Raw genomic sequence first — 27,915 nt, forward strand, 5'->3', positions numbered from 1 at the left:
AAACATGAAACTAATTAATATTTACAAATCAAATAAAACACTGTAAATCCAACAATGAAACTATAGGAATAAATACAATCAACCCCATTGAATAAGACATGAAATGTCAAAAGGGTAGGGGTTAACAAGCTAATCTGAGAGCAACATCCTTCCACCAGACAGTGGTCACACCCTGGAAATGAACTCCCGGAAGCTTGGAGGGGGGAAATCTGGATCAGTAAAGCAATTCTAATGATGGGACACACAGAGAGCTATACAGATCTATAGGGGAGCACAAGGTAATTACAGTTTGCATAGTCCTGTTTGGAAATTCTACATTAAATGCACTTTGCTCTTGAAAAAGTGAAAATCGCATTAAGATTTCTTTCACTGGTATCAAAAGAGCAATACATTATGAGACCCCACTGCAAAAAAAAGGACTCCAGAAGAGGAGAAAAAGAAAAAAAAAAAAAATCAGAACTGGAATCAAATGTCAAAATAGAAGCTGGGGCAATAAGTCAGAGGCCCACTAACAGAAGATGAGCACTACAACTGAGGAAGGGGCTTACAGTACAGACCTTTGTACAGCCACATGGGAAAGCCTAAGAAAACTCTCCTAACAACATCCTCCCAATTCTCCTCTTGTAACTTCCAGACCTGCTGAATGAGCTGGACTTGGCACATCCAGCGAGAGACAAGCACGGTCAACAGCTCTCCTACAGCCTCCCTGCAACTCCTGAGCCAGCAGAATCCAGAGCAGAGCACAGCAACCTATCCATGAAGTAGCTGAGATGTCACTGAAACAGGTAATGCAAGCTCATTCCCCAGATCCACAGTAAAAAACAGGAGGTGGTATCAAATAAATACTGAAAAGGCTTTAATTTGCCTTGGCACAGATGAATGGTCAAAAACTTCATTAGTTAATGCTGCAGCCAATAAACAAAGAACAGGCCTTTGAATCAGCTTCTTTCAATACCAGGTTCAGCTGCTACTATTATGAACAACTCTCCTGAAAGGGATGCACAGTCACAGACCTTAAGTGAACAAATTACCAAATGAAAAACTTTTTGAGAGCACACAAAAATGTATATGGGGAAGGAAATACAACATACAGCGAATCAACGCACAACTCCTTGGTAAAATGAGCCCTGTCAGAGAGCTCCAAGAAAAGTACTAAAACAGATGAATATTCTGGTCAGCTACTTAGAAGGGAGAATGAAAAACACACCAGTACACTGATGCAGGATGAGTTAGGAGCTGGACAACTCCTGGCACACTAACTGCTTAGGCCTCAGGATGCTTTCCATAGGCTCCCAGCATCCTTCCCAAACATATTTATTGTAAGAGGGAAACTTGAGCACAAAACGCCAGTCAAACTATAGCAAAGATGGAAGATAAGGGCTCAAACCCATCCACAGAGAGAACTAAAGGCAAAAAGGCAACAGTTTAATAGCTACCTGAAAATTTTGGAATGGAATAAATCTGTAAATTTGTACTAATTAAATGTGAACTTCATACATTTAAGGACAAACATGAAAAGTTTGACTGTTATTTTTTCTACCATCTAAAATTATATATACATGACTACATCCCTTCCTTGGGCATTTCCGCTGTACACAAAATATGTCAAAACACGCTACCTACTGGAAAACCTTCTGAGACATGCCTGTCACAAGCTATGCACCAGCACCACAGAATCCCCTGCCTGAACTCAGAAGCATGTGGCTCTTCTGCTGAGGCACAGCAATCGAACCTCATTTGGAATCATAGCTTGTACACAGAACCCTCTAATGCCGCAGCCTGTACCCCCACAGCTTAAATCACAAGCTCTTATTCATTCAGAGAGACAAGTTACTACCAAAATCACGAGTCTAAGCCCCCCCCATCCACTTCACCAGGAAGCAGAAGGAGCCAGGCACTCACCATAGTGGGCTGTGAGGGCCATTTGACATGCGAGTACCAGGCTGGGAAGTGTGACCAGGGCGAGCACAGAACAGCGAACGTATGGGAAAGCACATGCAGAATACAGCTGCGGATCTCATCCTCACACTCACAACAACCCCATCCTTCCCACACCGCTGAACGTCATGGAGACCTTGGCCAAGTAGGAAGGAAAAATCAGCAGAAAGAGTAAGAGACCTTCAGGATATGGGAAAGTGAAAGTTATACCTTGAGGAAGAAAACTGAATCCTTTGCCCTGGTGCTGAGGAGGTTGAAAGAAAGCTTCCTCCCACTGTGTCAGGATTCCCATCACCTCTGCTACTGAATTCTGCAAGGAGCCTTGTTTGGTAGGGACTGGGAGATGCAGAGGCAAATCCTCATCCTTTTACTCCAACTGGTATTCAAATTGGTTGAGAGCAGAAAGCGGCTTTTGGCCTTTGGCCATTTAATTAATACTTAGGTATCTTAGAATTTATTTTTATCTCATCTGTAACAACTGTCGCAATCAGATTTTCCATATTTATGTATTAAACAACCTATGCTTTTAAGTTTTTTTTTCCTCATCTATTTAACATCATTTTTAAAGGATACTGCGAAGTTTTAATTTGTTTTTCCACTTCCCCTGTTTTAATGTCCTGCAAATACCTTTGACCATGCCAAAGACTTTTTGATCAGCACCAGCAACAACAAAAAAGATGAGCACAGCCCTGGGAACACCGTTTTGTTAACTTTCAGCTGAACAGAACAGAAGGGGATGGTTCCCCTTCTGTGAGTTCCCAGAATACTGATTTTTAATAAAACCTCAATGATAGATCTATACATTCTAGAGCATGCTCTGCCCTGCCTCAGCTGAGAGCAGCTCCAAGGGCAGGCAGCTTGTCTTCCCTGTTTTATCAGAGACATTTCTGTCTTTCAAAGACCACTGAAGGCAGCCGTCCCACAGGGTAAGACATTACCTGGAGCTTGCACCACCTGCCAAAGTTCCCAGATCTGGGGATGCCCTGGGTGAGTTCTTGCATTTGATACAAGAAGTATGTATCTACATTTTCCCTATAGGAAACTGTGGGTGGCATCACCATTCCTCCCTAGAAAATTACATGGATAAATTTACTAAAGCTTGCAAGTCTCAAGTGCAATGTGCTCAATACAAGCATTATGTGATTAAGAGGGCATTTCCTTTCTTAAAAAAGGCAAACCACAACATCAGAACAGTGATCAGATGAAAAACTTTTCAACTTAGCAATGAAATGGTGAGGAAACAAAATGTTCTATAAATAAAACCAAATGAAGCAATCCTGTAATAATCATTTGCCTAACTGAAGTGGTAATGTTGTAGCCATCAAACCAACCTTTTCCTCTCTGGATGAGAGGAGGGCAGGCAGCTTTAGACCTCCTCCTCTATGTAAGTGCTCTCATGTCCAGGTGTGGTCCAGGGCCTGCAGATTGCAAGCTCCACACCCTGTGGAAGCACTGCACTGCTGCTGCAGAGGTGCAGCACTACTGAACAGGGCATGCACAATAAGCTCATTACTTTCTGAAGTGTTTTATATAAAACATGTGAGGAGGGACCAGAAACCATGGGAGCTGCTGTGGAACAGTGCTGCTGCCTCAGCTATTCTGCCAGAAGCTCAACTACCCCTGGATGACTATCCCATCAGGCTGCAGTACCAAACAGAAACATCTTAATATAAATTCTTAGCGAAACAAGAAGCAGTAACTGCTCAGTTACTGAAAAGAAAAAGCAGGGAACAAACTGTTTCAGCAGAGAGTTAATAAAATATCCTTTAAATAATGGTTGGTGCATTTGAGATCTTGAAAAAAAGTGTTCCAAGAGGAACACGTGTTCACTTGGGACAGTAGTGTGCCGTGAAATTTCCAATGATGCTCTGCCAGTATCTAGGGTAAACCTTAAGCTTTCCAGGAATAGGGAAAAACTCTCTATATCTCATTTGTGCTTTCTCTTACATATAGCAGGTATAGCTTCAGAAAGAATCAGACTAGATTTGTAATTAAAGAAGATAAAGTTATGCAGTGTCTCACATGGTATACTGGATTTCCTAATCAGGTAATCTGGAGATAGATATTTCACAGTTTTCATTTATAATCCTGTACACCTCCAAAGTAAAAACTCAATAATTTTTCTGTAACAAGAGGTTTTGGGTAAGGGAAAATAGTCTAAATATTTTAATTAAGTTTTATTTTTAAAAAAGCAAGCAATTAAACCAAAACATTCAATACCTATGGGTTTTTTTATCTCTAATTTTATTAGAGAGAATAATTAGAAGCCTGGAAATGTTTTAGTGATGTGGTCTAAGTAAATCCAAGCTCTCAAAACATGCAAAAGTTTAATGTTGGCTCTTTAGTTCTTGGAACCTGATCTATAGTTAGAAGGAATGAGAAACGCTTCAAGTGCGTGTGGTTTTGTGCTTTGTTTTGTTGTGCGGCGGGATTTTTTAGTTTAGTTAGGGGTTTGTTGGCTTTTGTTTTTTTTTTATTTTAACAAGGAAGTAACAGCTGTTGCTTTCATACAACATCCAAAACTCTCCAGCAGCAAGGCAAACTTACAGTACACCACTGGAAACAGCGCTGGGAGGCTTCCCAAATTGTGTCAAAACAGATGAGTCTGAAGTGCACATGAAACAGAATGTATATTACGGGACAGAAACATTCATATAGCCTAAAATCCTACCTGTGTCTTGGTGCTCAGAGAAGAAACTAGTATGTTCATACTGTGAATCCAAGAAAATTCATGTCCTTAAACCTGTGCTCAAGATGTTCAGTTTCAGTTCAATAACAAAAACTTCTCCTTTTCAACAGTTCTCACTCTCTTTAGGTGAAGAGTTCCCAGTTTCTACCTGGATTAAAACATAAGCCACTACAATTTATAACACATGAAGATCCTAAAATGTCCTCTTTCAGATAGCCTTTTAGAAGGCAGCAAAACAAAACATACAGACATTTTAATATGTTTTAGTGGAAGACGACACAGACAGAATATGAATTGAGTAACAAATTCTGAAAAATTCCTTCTTCATTTCTTGCTTATTTCTTTTATAATATTGCTTTACTGAAATGCTTTGCTTCTTATCATAATACTTCTTTCAATATTTGTATTTCAAACTAATAAACTCGTCATTTTCCTCACTCTAATCTCAGGAAACCTTAAAACATTTGCCCTCCAGAAATAAAAATACCACTTCTTTACCTATAAAATGGACAGTTTATCTAATAGGCAATACAAGAAGAAATAAAATGAGCTTTCTTCAGCTGCCCATGCTACCCACCATATATCTGAGGACTCGGTGTAGTACACTCTGGAATCTTGAACAAAAAACAGGAGAAACATTTTGCTTTCCCCTGTTTTCCTGCCTTTATCCTGCAGGGTGGCTCCAAGACCTCAAGGCTACTGGTGAGAAAGAATCACAACTTCCCATAGCACAAAAAGCATCAGCTATACCTGGTACACAGCACAGAGAAGGGAAATGTGCTAGTTCAGACACTGAACAGTCTGTGCAGTGCAGCATAAAGCTCAACATCAGTTCATCTGTACTGCTTTTCAGAATATAAATGAACTTGACATATCTCTGCTACCAGAGCTAGACAGCTTCCCAGAAAGTTTGGAGAGTTGCTCGCTCTGTTAGCAACTCTGGTGAAATATACACTGCAAACTTGTCTTAAAAAGTTCAAGGCAATGATAAATGCTTATAAACTGAAAATATTACAGAGAAATTGCTTGTGAAAGTAAACAGAACTTAGACTAAACTAGTCTAAACAAGAAGTTCTCCTGATGCCACCCAAGGACGCTGCTGAAATCCTGTCTGGTAAACAAACTGAGAGCTCAACATACCAAAGCTGGCAGGCTGGAAATCCCACAGAACTGATGAATGAAATGGGAAAATGGCCTGTTCATCCACCCTCCAGCTTTCTGAGCATTGTAATGTGACGCTGGAAATGAAAGGTCAAGTTCAAAGGAAGAAGCACATTTCACTGTCAGAGCTTATAAAAGGTTCTGTGCTCCTTGGTTTCACACCCTCAGCTCCCAGGACCACTTTGAGTATTCCTGTGCCTCAGTCCATGCTGAGTGACAATGAGATGACATTACCACTTCAGCTGGTTCCAGCTGAGGTCTCAGCACTGCTTAGGAGGTGGGAGCAAGGTCCTGCAGTTGCCTCTCCTCACACACATCTTCCTTCTCTTAGCTCATTTCATCTCTTTCCTAATTCCTATCCATTCAAAAATACTTAATCTGCAGCTGCACCAACACCAGCCTGAGATCAGAGAGGAGCTAAAAGCAGTGCACTCTGAGGCCTTATGCTGGTTCAAGTCTGTCAGGTCTCAAAATGGCTGATGAAGCACACAATTCAGCCTCTGCTTCTCAGCCAGCTGAGACAAGACCACTCACATTACCTGCTATACCTTATCATGTGAGACTTTATTCTTTCCCCATAATAATAATAACAATTAAAAGACTGCTAAACATGCTTCCCTTATAGCTTCTTCTCTGCCTCAAAAATTCTTTCTAGCTAAAAGCAAGTAAGTACATTAGAACACAGTACTTCACTTTCCAAACACTGAGTCTTCCACTTCTCCTTACCCTGCCCACTGCCTCACAAGGGACAGGTTTATTGGCTGAAGAGATGTTACCTGTGATTTGCCTTTAGACCCTGCACATCAACACCTTAGTCCTTAAACATCCAAATGATTCCACTTCCCCACTACTATCACACCAAGCTACTTCAGTCAAATACAGTTGGACAATTGTGGGGCCTTGAGACAAATTCATTAAAGTTTTATGGTCTTGCAAGCAAGCAGCTTTACTTTACAGCATCTCTTAGGAAAACAGATGGCAGTACAAGAGGAAGGAAAACATACCTTCAAAGTGCTTGCAACTGTGACAAACAAGTAAATTCTGAGGAATTCCATGGGCACAACAGATTTCACACTCAAACTGTGATAACAGTAAGCTTCCATGGTGATTTAGTTGTACATACAGGCATGGTCTTAAGCTAGCTGCAGCAAAAGATGTAGTCGGAAGAGATTTATATCCTCAGGCCATAGTAAAAGTCTGCCTGCATCTCTTACTGTCACTGACAGACCTGTCCAACAGCTTCTACAGCTTACAGTAGTCAGCACTCTATCATTCAACAAATTCAGAATTACGTCTGCCTTTACAAAGGAAGAAAGCTCCTCAAAATCTCATCAAAACCATGACTACCTGCAAAGTTGTCTTTGCTTCTTGCCCTCAGGGCAAGGAAAGAGTATACATGCAGCAGCGTGCAGAAAAGACAATGACAAACTGAAATTACATCAACAAGCAATAGAACAAGTCAATCCTGAATACCATAATACCTGGGCTTACTTGGAAAATTTGACATGATTTAGTCAAAGGTTTTTGGCAGGTTAACACACAGCTGTTAACCTGTTACTGTCTACAGCTATTAAGCTGTGTTAACACACAGCTTAATAGCTGTAGGCAATATCTGTTTATAATCCTTGTTCTTAATATGCTTATGTTTGTGGCTGGTTTCGAAACAAGTGGCTGGTTTCGTCTTTTTCCAGCCATGCTGACACCAGAAGTGACGTAAAACAGGGAAAATTATTAAGTAGGGACAGGAGGATGTGTTCTGCTATAGCCAAACAAAAATACAATTCAATGCACCTTTCACCTTAGCATCTCTAACATCCTGCTATAAGAAAGAGCTCCCACTCTGACACTGGAAAAGCCATTGTATCCCTGCTCTCAACACAAACACCACCATGGAGAGAGACAGAGTATAGCATCCTTCCTTCCTGTTCACGAGACCCCTGCCACAAGTGGTGTTAAAAAATCCCAAGGTTCATCCAATCTCCAGCAAGCCAAATTCTTAATATTCAGCACTCTCGATACAGGAAAATATTTCAAAAGGTTTATTTTTTTTTTCACAGCAGAATAACAGACTATCTTAAGTCACCCAGTGCTACAGCACAGCCAAGATCTGCTTGATACAGAACATCAACAGGTTTAGAGGGCTCCAGTGTTTCCTGGTGTGGGCAAAAGAACCATCTGACAGCCCAACCCCACAGTGCCGCAGCCCAAGAAGCCAGTGGCAGCGCCAGCAGCACCTCACAGATGGAGGAAGCAGCCCCCTCACAGTCTGCACGTACCACTGCACTTTGTCACAGGGGTTTCATAACTGGCACCAACGCAGCCAAACAATGATGTGCAGCAGAATGATGGCAGGTCCTGTGTTTGAAAGCAGGGCAAATCAGCCAGCATGAGAAAGAGCCCTTTGAACAATGCTTAAGACACTGCACCATGCAGAGACATTTACTGTCCTTTGCTATGAGTACAAGAGAAGCAACACTGAGCTGCAGCACCAGCGCTGAGCGAGCTTTTGCATCCCCACAGCTGCACTGTGCTTGTCCATGCTGCAGAGACAAGGTGAGCACAAGGCAGGTGATGACAGAGTAACTAACCTGGTATTTCTAAGCAGAAACACATGACACAACAGTCCAAGAGTTACTCAGGAGCTTAGTGGCTACAAAGAAAAATCATGCTGCTATAATAAAAAAGAGTACAGAAAATGGAAACTCCCTATGTGTGGTTCCCAGTCTAAAACTGAAGAAAACCTTCACATCTTCTTTTACAGTAACAATACAGAAGAACTACAGTTTTGGTTATAGCTGCAGAATGTTGTTACTGCCCATAAAAATTTGGGCAGAATTATAATAACACCTTCTGGTGTTATTGTTCCAGGATGAGCCACAGACGGATAAAATATGACTGAACCAAGGGAACCTGGGTGGAAAGGACTGTTACCTTACCAGGAAGGCAAAGCAAGACAGACAAAGCTGTGAACAAAGACTAACCAGCTGTAAGATCACTGCTTGACTAGACAGAAAGCTAAATATTGTTATATGGCTACAGAAAGGTAAAACAGCACAGTGTGAGATGGGGAGAATTAGGATACACAAAAAGGATGGGAAGATGCTGAGGGAGGCACCACACAAAGACTGCAGGGAATAACGAGGGCTGCACCTTCCAGAGCAGAGCTGTGAAGATGAGACAGTGACTTGTGCCAGCTACATCAGGATCATGGAGGAAGGTGGTGTTGGAAAGCAATAATGGAACACTGTGACAGGGAGCTATGGCTGGGATGCGCAGAGGTTCTCAGGGAAGGCAGGGGGAGGTGAGGAAGGAGACCGTGGCAACTGTGACATGAGGAGAAATGGGGAGATGCAGCTTCATGGGGTGAGGATGCCCTTGAGGATTCAACTACCAGGTAAATGGAGCAGCACTAAGGAGTAGGAGCCCAAATCTGACCTCCATGACTCCAAGAAAATATCACAGAGAAAGAGGGTAAGGAAGGAAAGAAGTAAGACGGGGTCCTGCTGAGCTGCTCACTGAGTACACTGCTCACTGAGCTGGGTAAAGCTCCCTGGGAGGTCTGAACCTGGGCACTGAGAAGAAGGTGGCCTAAGCTGGGCTACTGGGGAGGGGAACTGGAGAGGTTCACAGACGCACCGGGGGCAACTCGAGGAGCCCCTGAGGGCAGTTTGTGGGGCACTAGCAGACGCTGAAGGGCATTTAGGGGGCAACTGTTAACGGGCACCTGAGAAACAGTTAATTATGGGGATCCCTGAGGGGCATTCTGGGGTTCACAAGTGCCTGGACAGCTGTTGGGGGTGTTGTCAGGGGATCTCTGCCGTGGGGGTTGAGGTTCACCAGCAGGACCCGGAGCGGTGGTTGGGCTGTCACCGAGAACGACGGGATAAATAAACCTTTCTAACACAGACAATATTTGTTACAATTGAAGATTTTCCAGCCAACAGGGGGAAAGGGGGAAATGGCCGAGTCGCTGAGGGGCGCTTTGGCGGATGTGAGGTGGTCACAGGCAGACTCCTGAGGGGTCGTTGTGAGGGGAGAGGAGTGGGATGTGGGGGGGATCACCGGCAGCTCCCTGAGGGACGGGCTCGGTGGCAGGCCCCAGGGGAAAGCTTCGGGGGTCTTTGGCAACTCCCAAAGCGGCGGCCCGGGCTGGCGGAGGCGCGGACCGTGCCGGGCGGGAGGGAGAGGCGGCGGCACCGATCGTAACGCGGAGGCAGCGCCGGCCGCAGCGCCTCCAGGACCCCGAGGCCCTGCCCGCGGCCCCCTCCCGCCGCACGCACCTTCTGGCGGATCTGCCCGGACGTCGAGACTTTGCGGATGAGCTTCTGCAGGGAGCCGGGCTCCTGCTCCGGCTCGCTGTCCGACGACTCCTCGGGCGCGGCGCCGGCGGCCGGCTCTGGCTGTGTCTGCTCAGCCCCCGCCGCCGCCATGCTGCACGGACCGGCGGCGCGCCCGGCGCCCCCTACCGGCCCCGCACGCGCGGCGCCCCCCAGCGGCGGCCGCGTCACACGGCGGCGGCAGCGGCGGCGGCGGGGCGGGAGGGGCCCGGCCGCCGTAACGGGACGGGCACGGCCACCCCGCCCCGCCGCGGCTCCCTGCGAACCGCCCGAGCGCCGATCGCAACGGCCCGGCCGTAGCTTCTTGGAGCCCGGACAAAGGTGTTCAGCGCAGCCCTCCCCGCTGAGGCGAGCCCGACAGTCGGGACTGCGGTCCCTATTGCTTCCCATTCTTCGTGGCTACTGCAGCACAGAATCACAGAGTCATTCGGGTTGGAAAAGACCTCCGACATCTCGAGTCCAGCCTATAACCGAACACCACCTTGGCAACCAGACCAGAGCACTGAGTGCCACGTTCCTTCGTTCCTTGAATACCTCCACTGACGAGCACACCACCGCCTCCCTGGACAGCCCCTCCCAAAGTTCGCCCCGTGTTCCCTGGATTTAATGACCTGCTGCGGGCACACCCCACCGCCCAGGCTCCACCTGCCGTGCAGCCCCCGCCCCGAAGGGCACTTCAGCGGCGCTGAGGCCGGACCGCTCCCACTGCCGAGCCCGCCCGGGGCCGCAGCAGCCCCGGCCCGGCCCCACTCCATTCGCAATGGCCAGGTAACTTCCTCCCGCCTCTCTAAGACCCATCAGCTACGGGCAGTGTAGTGTTCCCGCTGGGATCTCACGGAGATGTGCGAGGGGAAAGCGTCTGTCACGAAACCCATCCTGTCACGTATTTGCTCCAAGCTGTCTTCAAGCACAGCAGGTCCAGAGATGCCATCGCTCCCAGAGCGCATCCCTCTCCGGGAGCTGGCGAGCTCTTTACAAACAGAGTCCCACCACATCAAAGCCGCGGAGTCAGGAAATCGGATCTGCTCTCCCTCAGCGGTAAACAGGAGGAGCAGGCCACAGGTCTGACTCGGAAGAGCAACATAACACCAGAACCAGAAGAAAGGGAAGATAAAAGGCAGAGACCTATTTTCTGCTGACAGAAGTCAGCATCTGCTGCCCGAAGGGCCGGAGAAAAGTCCAGCTTGTCCTGCAGAACAGGGATCTGCAGGAACCAGCAGAAAGCCCTCCTTGCTCCCTAAGCAAATGACCAGCATGAACAAATAGTGTCTCAAAGTGCTTTCCCAAGCCCAGACAAAAGAACAGATTTAATAACCATTTAACAACCATTTCCTCCCCACTGCACAGAGTGCACTATGACTTTGTCCCACTTAGCTTACAGAAGTCATCACCACAACTGAATTTCAGAGCAATGTCAGGCAGCAACAGAGGGCCCTCACAAAGTAGACATATAAGAAATTCTTTAAAAAGGAAAAAAAAAATTAATCAGATCTCTGAGTTTACTGGTCCCATACTTACAGGTCTAGTTGCCAGAAACACTGAAGGAAAAACCTTTGTGGAGAAATACACACTCTGTAGTAAGACTCCTGTTCCCTCTTCTTCTCTTAGATCTTTAAAGGATTTTATGAATTCCTGCTCTCCAAGACCAGCATATTCACAAACAGTAATTTCTTCAACCTTACTGTATCTTCTGTGTGTTCTTGAGCCACCAACAAATTAGTAATAAAAATACCAGGGAAAAGCCTTCCCAGACATCTAGGTGCAAATACCTGACCCTCCCCCAAAGCTGAAATCACACAGAAATGATCCTGATCACAAACACCTGGAACTAGCCGGGTTCCTTTAGCAGCAAAACACCCAATGCAGAGCAAACATTGTGCCTCTTGCAATTCAAGCTAAGGTGAGACACCTGTGAAATGGACAGCACTGAGGAACAGGTGTATTAGGGGAGAGCACTGATGGAAACCTGAAATCAGCTGTGGTCTTAATTAACTGCATCCAGCATCTTAATTGAGACCAGTTTACAGAAGCAAGCAGCAAACAGATATAAGTGTGAAGTTCTTAATTCTATTTTCCAGAGCGTAGTGTAGGAAATGTAAGTCTATATTAATAAATGTGGGCCCTGCATTCAGACTTTCCAGGGAAATTTAAACCAGGGACGCTGAAAAGCAGATTTAAAGCAAAAATGAAAAAAATAAAACACCAGTTGTTTTACATGCAAAGTGTAATTAGCCGATGCAACTCACTTCAGCAGAAATCTATGTGAGATTCAGGAAAATAGCCGACATTTACATGGATAATGAGAATATCCAGATCAACAAGAGAAAACAAAGTTTGCAGAATGCAATCTTATTTCTTAGAGCATAAACCAACTACTGGCAGATGGATGTTGGGAAAGGCTCCTCAGGGAAGGCTGCGCCATAATTTCCTCCTTAATTTTCTTGCACCCTCTTTTGAAGCTGTTGCCTACAGGAAACTAGATTAAATACAGACTCTGTCTGGACTTGTATTTCTGTTTGGCATTGTATATAGGGAGCTTTAAGCAATTCATTGACAGTGCACATTTATCTCATCTTTAATAATGTGGTTATTAAGCATATTGCTAGAAAGCTAATACTGTGTATAAGCATTGTCTATGTTGTGGGAGACAACCTGTGAGATATTTACTGGTACAGAAAGTGAATGTAAAAGCCACATGGGGACAGAGCAAGCACTGAAAAAAATTACTGGCTGAATTTGGTAAAGCATCAATGCAAAAGCAACCAAAAGGAAGTAAAATCAGTTTTGTACAGTCTGCTGAGAAACTTTGATGAATCACCCATGGCTGCAAGCCAGCCTTCCAGGCTAGGATTTCATTCACTGGCACTTCAAAGTCATAGACTTTGACACTGAGTAAGTCCAGGCAGGCTGCATAAACTCCCATTTAAGCTCTCACCAGTGTTGAAAGCAACCAACCTTTTTATTAGGCAGCCCTGAAAGCAGAAGTCATGATATGGCAGGTGTCCTGTTGTCCTCTGGTAGCTCAAGTAAGAACCAGTTGTTGTGTTTGCCCCATTCAAGGTGAATCTTGTAATAAGCAATAGAGATTCCTGATGTCATGTCCACTGACCTCAGGGCTGATCCCTGGAAGACCATGCATGAACTGAGAACATGCAGATTACTAGAAACTTGGGTCCTACATTTGTAACTGAAGCCAGACAACACAGCTCCTCTGTCAGCCCGTTCTTTTAATCACTCATCAGTTGAGGGTGAATTCTTGTCCTCTTCATCAGGTGTATTTTTTAGCTGCTGACGAGCAAACTCCTCAAATACCAGCTCTGCTTCACTGCAATGAATGAAACACAGGTTTTTCAAAATGATGTTACCCTATTTTTACACCAATAGACTATAGGCAACAGAAGCCCACAACAGACTGATAGTGTTTCCTTTGTCTCCAAAGTGATTTGGATCACATTCCCACAAACACCATCTTCAGTGGTGCTATTCTACCTAAAATGAAAAGCAGTTGATTGAGCAAGTCAAGGCACAAACTGAGGATGTTTTTCATCTGTACTGAATCATGTCCGTTCCGGATACATATTTATCAGCTAGCTGAATAGCCTAGAGCTTGCAAGGGGCTTTGTCAAGCAATAAAATGTGAAACATTTGACCCTTACTGCTTCTATACTAAAATAGAGGCACATGGTCAAACCTAAATAAGTTCCTTGCACTTCCAGCTATAGAGCACAAACACACCCTATTAGGCAAAACACAATCTCTTAATCTATCTTCACATGGTCAGTCACTACTGTTTAACTCAGAGCAGTCATTTGTCAGGCCACAGTAACTTGCTCACTTTGGATTTTAAGCTGGGGATTTTTGGGAGTTTTGAGGAGTTTTTAAAGGAGTCAATACACAAGTGTAGCTAGAATGTGAAATACTAAATTAAACTTACCCATCCTTCCCTGCAGTCATGAGCATGCAGCAAAGGAGGAAAAAAGACACACCGTGTAGTCAGAACAGCAGATGCTAAAACATTTGCAAAATGTTTAATGCAAAAAAATGTATAGACCAGAGCAGTGACAAGAAGCAGCATTTGAAGCAGTACAAGCAGAATTCCAGAAAGTCTCAAAATGTGCATAACTACACCTGATGAGGCAAATCTCGATCTCCCAAATGGAAAAACATTCCAGCAATGATACCCAAGCTATCTGAAGGGCTGAGGAACCAAGGCAGATTTTCCCATCTAGGCTTGCTCGTGGTCACAGCTGTGGGAGACATCTATGCACACACCTGGACTCTGAGCTGACAGTGCTTGCATGACATGATGTTAGCTTTAATTGCTCTATCACTGTGATTGAAGAAGTCAGCTTAGACTTAGATGAGAAGACAATGCTCTTGTTCAATAAACATGAAGGTATTAAAATTAGAGGTCAAAGTACAGAAGCACCTCAGGGATCTCTCATCAGATGGGTTAAGGCTTTTGGGGCAACACTCCTGATTTCATCTTGCCCTAAAAATGGTTTCAAGACCTTTGGCATTTGTGTTTCTTTAGTGGGATCTTTGCTAACCACACTATAACAAATCCTGCTTACTAGCAGGATTCCTTGAAAGTTGTTTCAGCACAGCCTAAAATAAGCAGAAGACTGTATTTGCAGGGATTTTATTGTTCTCACAGTTATTTTAGGAAGGCATATTCACTTAACTGGCTTACTTCTCATGGGTTTGGGTCAGGGAGCAAAGCACCGTTGTTCTACAGAAATCAGCAGGAATCTGGGGCACAGCAGTGACTGGATAACTCACTACCTGGAGATTTCCCATCCACAACACACACTGCTGGAAAAGACAGCATTAAAAGTGTGCCAAAGGGGGCCACTCCAGCCAAAATGCCTCAAAGGATGGCTCATGTAAAGACACTCCTGATGGCATCTCTCCAGACCAGGACAGAAGCCAAGATGAAGTCTGGAAAGTCTCAGGACATGTATGCTTGATTGACATGAATTTAAAATGAAACATTTGGAACTTCTAAAATTTCCAACATATAAAGCATCATTCTCATTCCATTTTTTCTCCAATTTTTATTCTTTAGTCTGCTCTCTTTCCCCTCTGGAGGTACTTTCATTACTATGGGAACAGTGATATCAGTGATGTGGGTGAAGCTGAGCGAGATCCCCACCAGTGATTTGAAACTGATTTTACAAAATAGAGTGAGGGGGGAAATAGGTATTGTTTCAATTGGGCATATACTTAACTGTCAGATAAATGATTGCTGAGTCAATACACAGATAGTGTGGCAGCAGAGTACTGCTTATAATGTACCTCAGATGGAAGATTACATTCAAAGATGCCCCACTTCACCTTCAGGCTGCAACACTAACTCCAACATGCTGCAGTTGTACACTAGTATAAGTTAGGTCTACTCCAGAGTTTTCTGGCTGTCCTGTGGCTTATTTAATATTATAATATTAAAAAATTCTCAGAAAATGGGTAGACTTTTGCTTCTTTTAATTAGCATTCAAGTAATTGTTTTGAGGGTTGGGATGGGAGGGGGATTGATGAGGGTCCAGAATATCATCATCCTCTCAGGGAAGGGTTTTCTGGAAGCTTTTATTATGCAGCCACAGAAATTATTCCATGTAATTCAAGTCATAGCATGCAGTAATTTTCAGTATAAACTTGCTTTTAACCTCTCTTAACTTAATGGGGGAGAAAAGAAAAAGAGAGTGGGTTTTGTTATTTTCCAAGACATTCAATGCTTTAAAATTTCCTAATTTCTGAAAGTCAAAATACCAAAACAGGGAAAGTATTGCTTTACTGTTAGAAGGACAAAGCATTCCTGGGTTTCTTGAAAACAGCCCTTTTGTGCAAGTTTAATCAGGGAGCAGATAAATGGCCATTTGTTGAACAACAGCCAAAACAAAGGCCGGTGTCCAAGACATAGGCCCACAAAACGTAAAACATCAGAAGATTGGCAGGAAAACCCCAGACCAAAGAACTCATGCTGAGACCACAGCCTTGAGGAAAACTCAGCAGGAACTTCTGGGCTAACTGCTGACCAGGAAAGGTCTTGGAAGCATGAAGAGACACAGCCCCATTTGAATCTATCTTTAAAAGAAACAGATCTCTACACATTTTTTGTCAACAGGCGGAACAGACAGACTGCCAATGTGACAGGAGCTGCTTTGCCTAAAAATAACCACATGTGAGCCACATGGGTCCAGAAACAGTCACAAAACCAGCACACATGAAACATGCAAATCCTGACCTAGCAGAAGACCAAGAGAAGGAAGTGATAAACGCAGGGAAGGAAAGATAGCAAGCTGCTTCTTTTCTGTCTCCTGCAGGCATAGGGAAGAAAGATCAAGCAATCTGCAACAGCCATGCACTCTGACAGACCTGCTGTTTACTGAGTGATGAATGCTTCAGAGCTTGCTCACAGATAGCTAGAGAGGGCAAAGCCATCTGCTGTGAAATAGAGCACACAGCACTTGCTCACACTTGCCCCAGCTTGGCCCTGAAAAAAATTACATCATGTTCTCAGGAAGCTTATGTTTCTGAGCTTCTCTGTACTCAAGTCAGCCCTGCATGATTAAATGCATTGATGCTACACATTTTACTTCTGCCATAAATCACCTTGGCTAGAGAAAAGGATATTCCCCCACTGCAAAATAAATCACAATATGTGGCATTTTTAAATCCCACTCCAGCTTTAACTCTGTAAGATGGTTGCTCTGACTTCTTTCTGTTCTACCAGCTATGCCTTAAGACAATCAAGTGAGCGGGAAGGTGCAGTAGGCAAACTGGTCACTACTGACTCATGAATAAAAACAAAAGGGAATCAGAAAAGAAGACAAGGAGTGATCTCAAAACTCCCTGTGCATGCACCTTTGCCTACTCTCACTGCAGAAACTGCTGAACAAACCAACAAAGAAAAATTCCATATTTTGGGACCTTTGAGGGTCCAAACACTGTTGAAGCTCCATCTCTGCAATTAAGCCTGGATTTGCTTGATTCCAAATTAGATGGTATTTCACTAATGAAACACATTATGTTTCTCAGAGTTCATGAGCTAAAGTGGTAGAAGAAAAAATTAAAAAGCCTGAACTCAAAACTGGGAAAAGTGATGAAGCACAGTGCATGGAAAACTACCAACCAATAAAGCTGAAAAGCGTTTCAGTTTACCACCTTCATATGGGAGACTGTAATAAGCTCACACACCACATTACAGCACAGTTTTCAAGTCAGCTATTCAGGCTTCAGAGGAATTTTCTGTTGTGTTAGAGTATCTGTTTTTAAGAGAAAGCATTTATTTCCTGTGTTAACCATTTGCAGGGCTTTCCCATGGGATAGCTCCCGAAATTACCTGCGTTTTTTTCAATTTATAAGAAACCTGGTATTTCCATCTGTACAAAATGCATAGAACATAGCTGACACTTCTGACAGCAAGCTCCTAGAAGACTTTGATGTAGCAAACAACATGTGGGCTATGACTCTGGTAAGAGGATATGCTGGGGGAAGTGATCTGAGAAATAGTGCAGGTCTCCATTTTCCTTGTAAAGTCTTCTGCCCACATCCTTTTGAGTGTACTGTATAAAGGAGTACATCATCCCTCCTTTGAAATGATCTTAGAAGGCAGAATTGCCTGACTTCCATTTTTCCTCATATTACAAATGCTCCTGCCAGAAGTTTAAAGTAATAAAAAGGGGTTGTTGGCATTTCAACAAAAAAGTCATGTAAAAAAAAATCGCACCACTCTAAAAATGTAAAATTCTTTACAGTTGCCTAAACCTTTGGATGAGCCTTGTTAGAGGTTTCCAAGCTTTCCTTGATGTCCATGAAAGCTCCTGAGCTGCCCAGAGGTACTAGATGGCCCTCACTAGCCACATTCCTGGGATCACCAGTGGCATCCCAGCCTCCACCACTTCTGTGCCAAAGAGAATGTGCTGGCACTGCTCACAGCAGGGGCTTTCCCAGGGAAAATCAGTTTCCTGTAGGTGCAACTGTTACAGGAGAGAGAAAACCTACCTTTGCCCACTCCAGCACATCCATAATTACCAAAGCCTGATTCCCAACCAGAGCATCTGAATGTGGAGTGGATCACCAGCTCTCTTCTCATTGCTGACACTTGATTCCTCCAACAATTTCACACAGTAAGGACTCGAGTCACCCCTTTCTAATGCTTCCAGTATAGACCAAAGCATTTATCTAAGGATAACTCTTCTCAAAGGTTTCACTGTCACTTTCATGTGAAAGTTTCATGTTCTTAGAAACAGCAGCTTTAAGGCAGTTTGGGCACAAAGAGAAAATGAAAGGGGAAAAAAAAGGAGCACAAAAGCAGCCATGGCTTTTGTTTGAAGCTCATTAAACTTTGTGAGAGTAGGACAAGATGGGTCATTTGTAACAGCCACAGCAGGAAAGGGCTGGTGTGTCTGGTGGTCAAGAGAGGCTTCAGATGCTGTATGGGAGCTTCTGATTTAGAGTGAGCACCTTGCAATCTCTGGTGCTCACCACTGGTGAACAGAGCCAGCCAGGGCCTCAGGAAGTGGGAGGATGCTCCTGACAGCCTGTGGTTTTGGCATCTGATCCCAAGCCTCAAGATTGCTACTCACACTGTTATAGAGGTCCCTCACTTCCACACAGAGACCTAACATTGAAGAGATGTTAATCTTGGATAACCATTGAACAAGAAGGCCCCATCACAGACACCATGGCAAATGCCACATCAAGATAACAGGAACTCAAGACTCATCTGTACTTTTATCACCTCTTCACTTTGCTTAAAAGTATTTGGCTTTGTACAGTGCTCATGGGTGTTAGGTATTTTCTGCATCAGAATTTTTTTCTTTTTTTGCTTATACTGCAATCTGGCTGGGAATTGCTGACAGCTTCATATAGGATATTTTGCACTGCAGTCATAAGATTTAACTGTGCAGAGTTTCCCTCAAACCCCTGTTCTCTGAGCTGTGATTCCATGCATGAAAGATGAAAGGGAACATGAGTCTTTTCCATTTTCTCCCATCTTTGCATCCCTGCTCTCTGTTTAGTGCATGCAAGTTGATACATACATACACACACATATATATATTAAAACACAAACACACAGAACAGCTCCACACTGGAGCCTTGTAGGCTCTGAAGGCTTCCTGTAGCACAAATCACTCTAAGCCTTACAATGGTGAGATCTCAGCAGAGCCTGTCAATGAACAAAGGTGTAACTGACCTGCTGGGTTCTTTTCCTCAGGTTTGGGGTGCATGAGACGAAATGGCAGCTCTGTGCCCACTTCACTTTAGGGAGAAGAAAGAATGCATCAGATCCACAGCTCCACACACATGCCTGGTTCAGCCTCCTTCCTCCTTAGGCCAGCCTGAGCCCTCAGCTTCAGCTTCACCCATTCTTTCATATTTTTCTAATAATAATTTTCCTCTCAAAAAAGTTAAGCTCAAATTTCTCCACAAATATCCCAGGCATATTCACTTACATAGACTGGGTTTATTGTGTGCTGAATGTACTTGCATGTATATAAAATCAAAAGATATTTTTGTAATAGCTTCATTTTCAGAGGAGAACCACAAACTACTTGCTTCTAACAGCTTAAGGGACAGTTACTTTTTTAGGGAGGTGGGAATGGCAATTAAAAAAAAAAGAATAAACAGATGAACTAACAACTAGGACTGCATGGTCTGAAAAGGAAGATGACATTTACCTGGAAGTGAGGTCTCCCAGCATTCTACAAAAGAAAACAAGGAGAAACACGAAGAATATTTAATGCCTCTCTATTTTGGTTTCCTACAGGAAACAGCAAGTGCTGTTTAATTGGTGGACTACTGAAATCACTTTCCTGATGTACTGTTCTCTACTTGCCACAAATTCAACTGAACTCGTTTTTCAAAAAGGTAGTCTTACTTTTTCATGTCATTCTCATGGAGAAAGAGAGTGAGTTTTTGAACTCCTGACCAAGTGTTGGGCATGGCCCCTTTTCCAACAGCCAAAAGGCAAGTGGCTGACCACAGAAAGCAGCAGGCATTTTATCATGCTTTAGGCAAACCTTTGATGCATTTTTATACTAGAACGAAGCATAGATGAATGAAATACAAATGTAAATGGTGACTAGCATCAACCAAGAATCACTATTCTGGCCCTTTTTTTGTACTGTATCCTGGGTCTGTCTCGTGTTGGTAACATCAGCTTTACGCAGAAAGCTGGCTGAGTACAGAACCTGAGCTACAATGTTTATGACTCAGGCAGATGCTTTCACCTTCTGCTCTGGGAGAACAGCAATGCCAACATAAGAGGTTCACACAAAGTTTCACCTCACTTCTCACAAAATAGGTTACAGCTTTGAAACAAAAATTGCAATGCAAACATGAGGTTCCTACTTCAACCATAAAGTTATATGGTATCTAAGGAGAGTAACACAAACCCTTTGGCTCAGGGCAAGTTCTATGGATAGGCCAAGACTGTTTTCCAGGCAATTTATGCTTTATAGGGAGCCTCATATCCTATAACATGTGCCCTTTCTCTTGTGGTGGACTGTTCTGGTTTCTCCTCACTCTTCAATGACAAACATACTCTCCTCCCTTAATTCCAGGCAGATGTAGCAAAAAGTGTGTTACACTTACCCTGGAACAGTGAGCTTCACTTTGATCTTGTAGGAAACCAGAATCCCCATCACTGTCTTGTCTATTCCATCCTTAATGCTGCCAGAGAAAACAGAGAGCAGTGTGAGGTGGCACAGCAGTATAGCAACAACACACACCTGGAGCAAGAACTAGAACATCCGGAAAGTGGGAGGGCAGGCAAGCCTCAGGTACAGCCAAAACTTCTCCAGATCTGTGATCCCCATTCATCCTGAAGGAACATGATGGCATTAGCAATGGTGCTACATGTATCCATCTGGGCACAACTTTACAAAGTCCTGAGGGAGGTGTCTCCTCCATGCTCCCCTCTTCTCTGTAACTCTCCTACTACCTGGGACCATTTAAAACTTCACTCACATAGTACTAGAAGCCAAGTTGGTGTCCTCATCCTTCAGTTTTCCATCCAGAGCAATTTCCCGTGTCTCCCGGTTATTCGCAAGCAAGGGCAGAAGTGTCAGTGTCTTGGTCAGGCTACTGTTTGGCTGCACCTTTTCCCTGAAAATAAGAAGGGAAGGTGGTTACACACCCAACTAGGAGAATTTCAAAACAGATTACAAAGCTGCCCAAAAGGAGAGGAATTTATCTGTGCAAATTCAGTTGTCAACAATACAGAAGTCCACCTCTAATCTAGGCAGCAAAATCCCCTTTATAATCAACAGAGAAAAATAAGCACTTATAGAAAATGCTTAATTTCACATTAAGGCAGAGAAGTAGGTAAAATCCACAGAATAATAGAATAGTTTAGGTTGGAAAAGCCCTTTAAGATTATCAAGTCCAACCACTAACCAACACTGCCAAGGCCACCAGTGAACCATGTCCCTAAGTGCCACATTGACTTTTCCTAATATCTAATCTACACCTCCCTGGGTGCCACATCCTCTGTGCTGCAAAACTCTGAATTTGGACAAAATGAATCCTAGTTGAGAATACCAATACTGAATGGAAAACACGTCCCTAAGCTACAGAGGAGAACACTAGACAAAGTACCTGGGTATGCCCAACCCTCCTCACAGTGTGAGGTTCAGAGCTATACTGCCAGTACAGTGCAAAGAAGCAAGTGGTTCTCCTAACATCTACAGACTCAAGGTTTCTGTGGGCTTTGTCAGGCCAGAAGAAATTAAATGGAATGCTCTTGCTCAAGCAGGAGTCCATGACTTCCACTCAAACAGCAGCACCTTTCAGAAAAGTGTTGCAGATTTCCAGCAATTGGGAACCTTCCACCATCACCACTAAGCTTGTCTAGCAGGTAATTACTCTTCAAACCTATTCTGCAACATCCCCATTCCCTGAAAAAACATGAGGATCTCTGCTGCTCTGTGGAAAGGAGACCAGCTGCATCTAGACAGTATGAGTGGTGTGGCACACACGAGGCAAGAGGAGAGAGCACTGTAACAGCAGGAGACTGCCAGACTCTCAGTATGAGAACCTCTCATCACTGATGATGAGGGTAATGAAAAGGGTGAAGGAGCAGGAGCATTCACTCACTGTGCTTCCTCAGTAGCCACCACTTTGGTATAGAAGTCACTGGAGTACAGTACCACATTGGCCACCTGCTCCACTGAGGGAGAATGAAGAAAGCAGACACTCAGGTGTGTGCATGCACCACAAACAACACACTTGCCCCCACCCCAAGTCCAAGGAATGGGAAACATGGTGAAGAAAGCAGAAACCCCATCCATTAGAGCCTGAAGGGACCCCCAGGTCAGACAGCCTGACCTGGACAGAGACCAACAGCAAAAACATACCCTGGACTTTGATCTTCTTCACTGTTTTCTCTGTGTTGTTGTTGATGGTGACAGTGACTGGAATGGGCTCACCATGGTAGTATACCTATGAAGAATGTGATGCTCAGAAATCCAGCCAGGACACTTCTTCCAAGCCCAAACCCCTCTAGTTCCTCCAGATTACACCCCACATAGGGCAGACAGGGGAAGATGACCCCTCCCAGTGATTCATGACCCCTCCTTCAATGACTTCAAATGTGTTTGGTAACAGGGTTTCAACCACCCCTAGCAGTAGCCACTGACAGAAATTACATTAGAGCCCTTGAGTGCTGGGACAAGTCAGTCTCAGCTGAGAAAGCAGCAAAATGCCCATTGGCCTGCAGATACCACGATGCCCCCAGCTCCAGGGCAAATGCCCCCTCACCTCTTTACTGAGCCAAGCTTTCAGGTGCAGGGGCTTGTTGGACATGAAGAACTGCCAGGTGGTCTCTGCACAAGGCTGGGGTCCTGGCTTCTCCGGAGCATACTGCACCTTACGGATCAGCAGACGTGCAGAGTTCCTGGGAAGCAGCAGAGGACACCCATGGTGACTCCCAGTGCTTGGCAGAGGAAGGAGTTCTGCACTCCCATGTGCCCACAGCCAGGAAGTCACTGACAAGGGGGGCAAAGCTGAACAAACAACCCAGGCGCATCACTGGACCACCCATCTCCTTAAGGCAAAGCTGAAGAGAGACACATCCTGTTACCTCCTATGAATTCTCTCTTCCACATTTTCTGTTGAGAAAGCTTTCACCTCAAAGTCCACCCCACAAGTCTGCCAGAGAGAGAGAGGAGAGCTGTGAAATCAGGATCAGAAGACAGGAACATCTGCAGATGTTTCAGTATCTTTCTGCACACCAGAAACTGTCAGACTCCTGCCAGCTGCAAATTACTCTGGCCTCCCATCACTGTCACAGACATCCCTGACAACTGGTGTTGGCACATGCACCTGTTCTACAGTGCTTCTGATAAATGGGACTTAATCCCAGCCTCTGAAAGATGACATCCCTGCTCCTGGAAAGGCTTCCTGTGAGACCAGAGCTGGAAAGGTCACATCATAAGACTGACCAGTGTGCTCCGCTCTCTGGCCCACCCTGGGTTTCTGAACTGAATTTCTGAGTTGGCTTTGCAATGCCAAAACCAGCATCTAAGGAGTGGAAGTGATCATGCCAAGCTAACCTTTGCTTTAACAGGTTTATAGCATCGTGGGGCACCTGTGTGAGTCCCAGGTAATTCTCTGCAGAGACATTTTTGCACTAGATTCTACAACCCTCATCCCAACTTTGCCTGCTGGATTGCCTAGTTCTGCTGTCCAGACAAGCATCCAGTCAAGTATAAAAGGAATATTTTTAACAGTATCAGAAACCTTGCAGAACATATAATTATTTAGCGACTTTTACTACAGGGTCTTTTTCCTGTTTACACATATGTACAAGCCAGCTTTTCTCTGCATTTAATTCAGGGCAGGTCTTAACACAAGTTATTTATAGCAATCTGTGAGATTTTAGGCACTCAGTCTCCTTTTCTTTCATGTAGCTTCACAGCAACAATCATTTTATGTGCAGCCAAACCACAAATCATGTGATATTCTTAAAGAAGCTACAACACTGCAGATTTTGTAGTCTTGCTGCTATTTGTTTGGATTCCCTTTCTTATTCTGAGGATTTCAACTCCAATTCTCTGACACATACTTGTAGCCCTTAGCTCTTGACATTCGTGGCACAGCACAGTAAAATCAGTATCAGCTTCTCCTACTCTCAAGCTAAACAAATTCCCATGGTTTTCTTCCATCTAACTTTCCTTAACCAGGATAAGGCACAAGTGTCCCACTGGCCTCACCTTATCAACATCACGAGGTGCAGGCTGCAGACAGACTGAGCAAGGCAGGTAATCTGGAAACTGTGGGAGGAAGAAGAGGAAATGCCCCAAACCAATAGCACACAGATGTTTTAGGTAACATACTGCTCACAAAAGCAGTCCTGAAGACAAGGGGTCACTCATTGTAACACCGTATCCCTTTGGAATTCTGGCTAGTATACTTGCCTTGTATGAACAAATCCCTTTCTTCCAAAAATACTTTAAAAGTCAAGAAAGAAAAAAAAAAAGTCCATGTTCCTCAGGAACACTAAGACAGACATATGACTGACAGCACTGGAAGGATTTCCTGTTAGAATCTGGCAGTCAGCTGTCATTTGTCATCAGCTCTCCAAGACCTTTTCATCTCCTTATTTGATCCAAAGTTTTTAAAGGAAAAGGATTTGGCACTGGGGCAATGGTAAAAAGTATTCCAGCCCCTCAGGAATGGGAAGGCAAGAATATATGGGGCTGTTGCTAGCATAAAGCCATTGCAAATTCCCTTGCCTTTTTTAAGAAAACACTTCTCATAGTGCTGTGATCACTACACAGTTAGGATCTTCTTGCACTTTACCTCTCAGGATTGCAAGAAGAAAGAAAAACATTGGTACCACCACCTGTCATTCAAAACTGGAACTTGCAGAACACGAATTCGCTATTACTTCCCATCTTCAGTCCATCACCAGTCCTCAACAGCCTGATAAGTACAGGCAAGAAGAGAATCAGAGGCTCTTCTGAAATACTTACTGTAAAGAAAAAGGGATAAGCATTTTTCCCCAGCTTCTTTAGCAGAGATTCCTGCAAGAGGGTGAGAGACTCTGGCTTGTCAGCAGGTGGGTACACCTGGACCCTGGAGAAGAACAGGTCCCGGCGGAAGGTGAGGCCAATCACATCAATGTCTTCCTGGCCGTAGCGGAACGCGCAGGTGAGGGACACAAACACTGGCAAGAAGCACAGGACAGGTGAAACATGCAGCAGGATAACAGTGAAGCCAGGCTGGGATGGGGACACCTCCTGCCTCAGGGAGACATGGAAACTCATTTCAACACTTGCATAACCCAGTGACTATTCATCCCATGTGTAACAACAGATATTGCATTGATAAGAAGCCCATTCACTGAGGCAGAGAGTTATGTTTGTACCCTTAAAAGAATAAAAAGGTTCTACCTTAGCATCTCACTCAGAAACACAAACAATTTCTGAGACATACATTGCATAAAACCTCAAACCTTTTTTCCCCTTGATAATAGCAGGATCCACCAATACAACACCGTCTGAAAGAAAGGGAATAATCAAGATTAACATACATAAAAGCAGGGTTGAGAGCAGGAAGAGCAGCACATAACCTCGTGGACTTACCTACAGGTTCCACATTCCCTATGTTGTCAATGAAGTCCCGCTTTCCCAGGTAGATGGTCAGCTGTGGGGAGAGGATGACCACAGTTGAACTATAAAATGTTTGTAGTTGTTGAGGGAAGGGGGACACACACATCAGAGGGCTATAAATTTTGCAGAGAAAAAGACTGAAAAGACTTCTGTCTGACTACAGGTAAAACTCAAACCTAAATAAGCCCATTATTAATGTACTCACAGCTTTGTCACGGGTGCTTTTTCTGAAGATAACTTGTTTTTGAGCAGAATCAGCATTCTTCCCACCAATCCCAGTCTTTTGAGACTCAGGGCAGCTCATGGTCAAAGACAGGGATGTGACTGGGTGAATGAAGATTTTCTGTCCCAAAATGTCCTGCGCCAGATGCCTGGGAAAAATAGGTGGATGAGATAAAAGCGGTAGGTAAAGCACTGTACTCCTGTGCTGTTTCAGACCCCCTCACACATCCAAATGTGTGTCTAAAAGCTACAAAGGTGGTTTGTGTTGATAAGGAGTCAGACCAATCCCCAAATAAGAACTCATCTGTCCTGTTGCATTTTCCTCAACCAGAACCCAGTGCAACCCATCATGGGCAGAGCAGCACTGAGCTCAAAGCAGAATGCACCGTAAGGATAGAACAGCCCAGCCACCTGCCCAGAAAGGCAACAATTATACTTAGAGGTAGGGAACAGCTTGCACCTGAGGGGTAGAAAACATATGGAATAAAAATTCTTCAGGAGAAAAAGAAGGAGGGAGAGAAAAGCCGGGGGGAGGGGGGGGAAAGAGAATGGGGGAAAAATAAGAAAAGCAGTGGACAAAAGAAGAGAAGGGAAGAAGAGAAAGGGGAGACCACAAAGGCACAAGAGATATCCAGAGAGAGAAGTCCATAAAACCTAAGTGGTACAAAGCAGAGAGAGTAGCTTTTCATTTTGTTTTAAGTCATAAAATAGCATCCAGTTAATGATCAGACAGCAAATTTAAAATAAGGTGAAGCATTTCCCAAGTTAACAGAAGATTCAAGGTGGCTCCGGTAATCACCAATATGAACTGAATCACAGGATTAGACATATTCACAGGAAAAAAGGCTTTTGGCAGCTGTTGGATGAGGATCAACCTTAACCCATTAAGATTCTGAAGCAGAGTAGCAGCATCAGGAAAGGATGATGCCACACATACCCTGTCCTTACACTCCTCACCATCACAGCTGTGTGAATGAGAGCACTGTGCTAGACAGACCCCAGCTCTCATGGAGTATGACTGTCCTTGCAATTTGCCCCCATTCTATTTCTCAGCTTGCTTTCCCATTTTAAAACTGTTTCAAGAGTAGAAAAAGTTTCTAGGGCCTATTTGTAGATAACAAACCATAGAAAAAGGAAATACTTGCCTTCTTGGAAAGCTGAAAAAAATGTAAGGCAGACATTAGAAACAGACCATACACAAGTAAGCATTTCTGTTTTTATTAAGTAGGTTTTTCAAGTCCAGACTAGTATTTGTTGCTGACTAGACATGCTGTAGACTCAAAGAAACACACCAGCAAATAACATTAAATACCTTGCTGTGTTCCAAATGGCACAGGAGCTTCCACAGACAGTGATGGGCACTTCTAAATTATTGAAGAAAGATGAATTTTCCAAGGCAGCTGTGTCCTATGCTTCTTTGCATCTACCAGAGGGAATTACTGCCCTCTCCACAAACAAGGAAGACAATTTGTAGGGGATTTGAAAGCTTGTCTCTAGCTGCATGCATCCAGGATTTCAATAATTAATCCCTCTGCAAGAGCAAATATTGTACCTGGGCTAAGATTCGGTTGGGAAGTGGTTAAGTCAGCAACAACAAGGCATTACCTAAGGACACTCATGTAGTCAGTGAGTGAAGAGGTCTACAATGTCCTGTTCACATGTTTTGAAAAGACTAGACTGCTGTAGCACAGGACAGCTACTGAAAGCAGTTTATTCTAAAGCTCTATCTCCTCCTTTCTAGGGCTGCAAGACATGCAGCCTGGTAAGAAACTGAACAGACAAGAGTCATTTATGAAAAAGGGAGTTTATAAAACACTAAAATGCCATTTTCATGGCCTGTCAAACACTGAGAACAATGCACTAAGCAATTTATCTATTACTGCTTCACCAGCAGCCAACTGACATGCTGATGCAAAACAATACACTGCTGGTTTGTACAATCCCCTCC

General features: G+C 44.1%; 2 protein-coding genes across 10 annotated transcripts in view; both read right to left on the reverse strand.

Moving 5' to 3' along the window:
• DGKD (diacylglycerol kinase delta) overlaps positions 1-10,252 on the reverse strand; it is a 61,290-nt gene extending 51,038 nt beyond the window's left edge. For all 5 annotated transcript variants that reach the window (XR_008438690.1, XM_053986651.1, XM_053986650.1 and 2 more), the window contains exon 1: positions 10,069-10,252. Coding sequence is in view for 4 of the 5 variants with exons in the window: in XM_053986651.1 (XP_053842626.1) it covers positions 10,069-10,218 (150 nt within the window). In the remaining variant the exon portion in view is untranslated. The remainder of the gene's footprint in view (positions 1-10,068) is intronic.
• A 586-nt stretch (positions 10,253-10,838) lies between these two features.
• SAG (S-antigen visual arrestin) lies at positions 10,839-26,166 on the reverse strand. 5 transcript variants are annotated; one of them, XM_053986673.1, is made up of 15 exons: positions 25,951-26,166; positions 25,719-25,779; positions 25,589-25,633; positions 25,107-25,300; positions 24,345-24,404; positions 23,213-23,280; positions 22,891-23,026; positions 22,488-22,572; positions 22,228-22,300; positions 21,100-21,237; positions 20,725-20,802; positions 19,809-19,832; positions 19,325-19,389; positions 14,060-14,069; positions 10,839-13,450 (listed from the first exon to the last, which is right to left on the reverse strand). In XM_053986673.1, the coding sequence occupies exons 1-15, from the start codon at positions 26,047-26,049 to the stop codon at positions 13,357-13,359; spliced, it is 1,230 nt and encodes a 409-aa protein (XP_053842648.1). In that variant the 5' UTR covers positions 26,050-26,166; the 3' UTR covers positions 10,839-13,356. The 5 variants fall into 5 exon arrangements, with proteins under 5 accessions (XP_053842648.1, XP_053842645.1, XP_053842646.1 ...); XM_053986670.1 differs by having other exon boundaries at positions 14,060-14,133; XM_053986672.1 differs by lacking the exon at positions 10,839-13,450 and adding an exon at positions 17,000-17,004 and having other exon boundaries at positions 14,043-15,090.
• Between the last annotated feature and the right edge of the window lie 1,749 nt (positions 26,167-27,915).

This window comes from Vidua macroura, chromosome 10 (assembly GCF_024509145.1).
Source record: "Vidua macroura isolate BioBank_ID:100142 chromosome 10, ASM2450914v1, whole genome shotgun sequence".
In the NCBI taxonomy this organism is placed as follows: domain Eukaryota; kingdom Metazoa; phylum Chordata; class Aves; order Passeriformes; family Viduidae; genus Vidua; species Vidua macroura.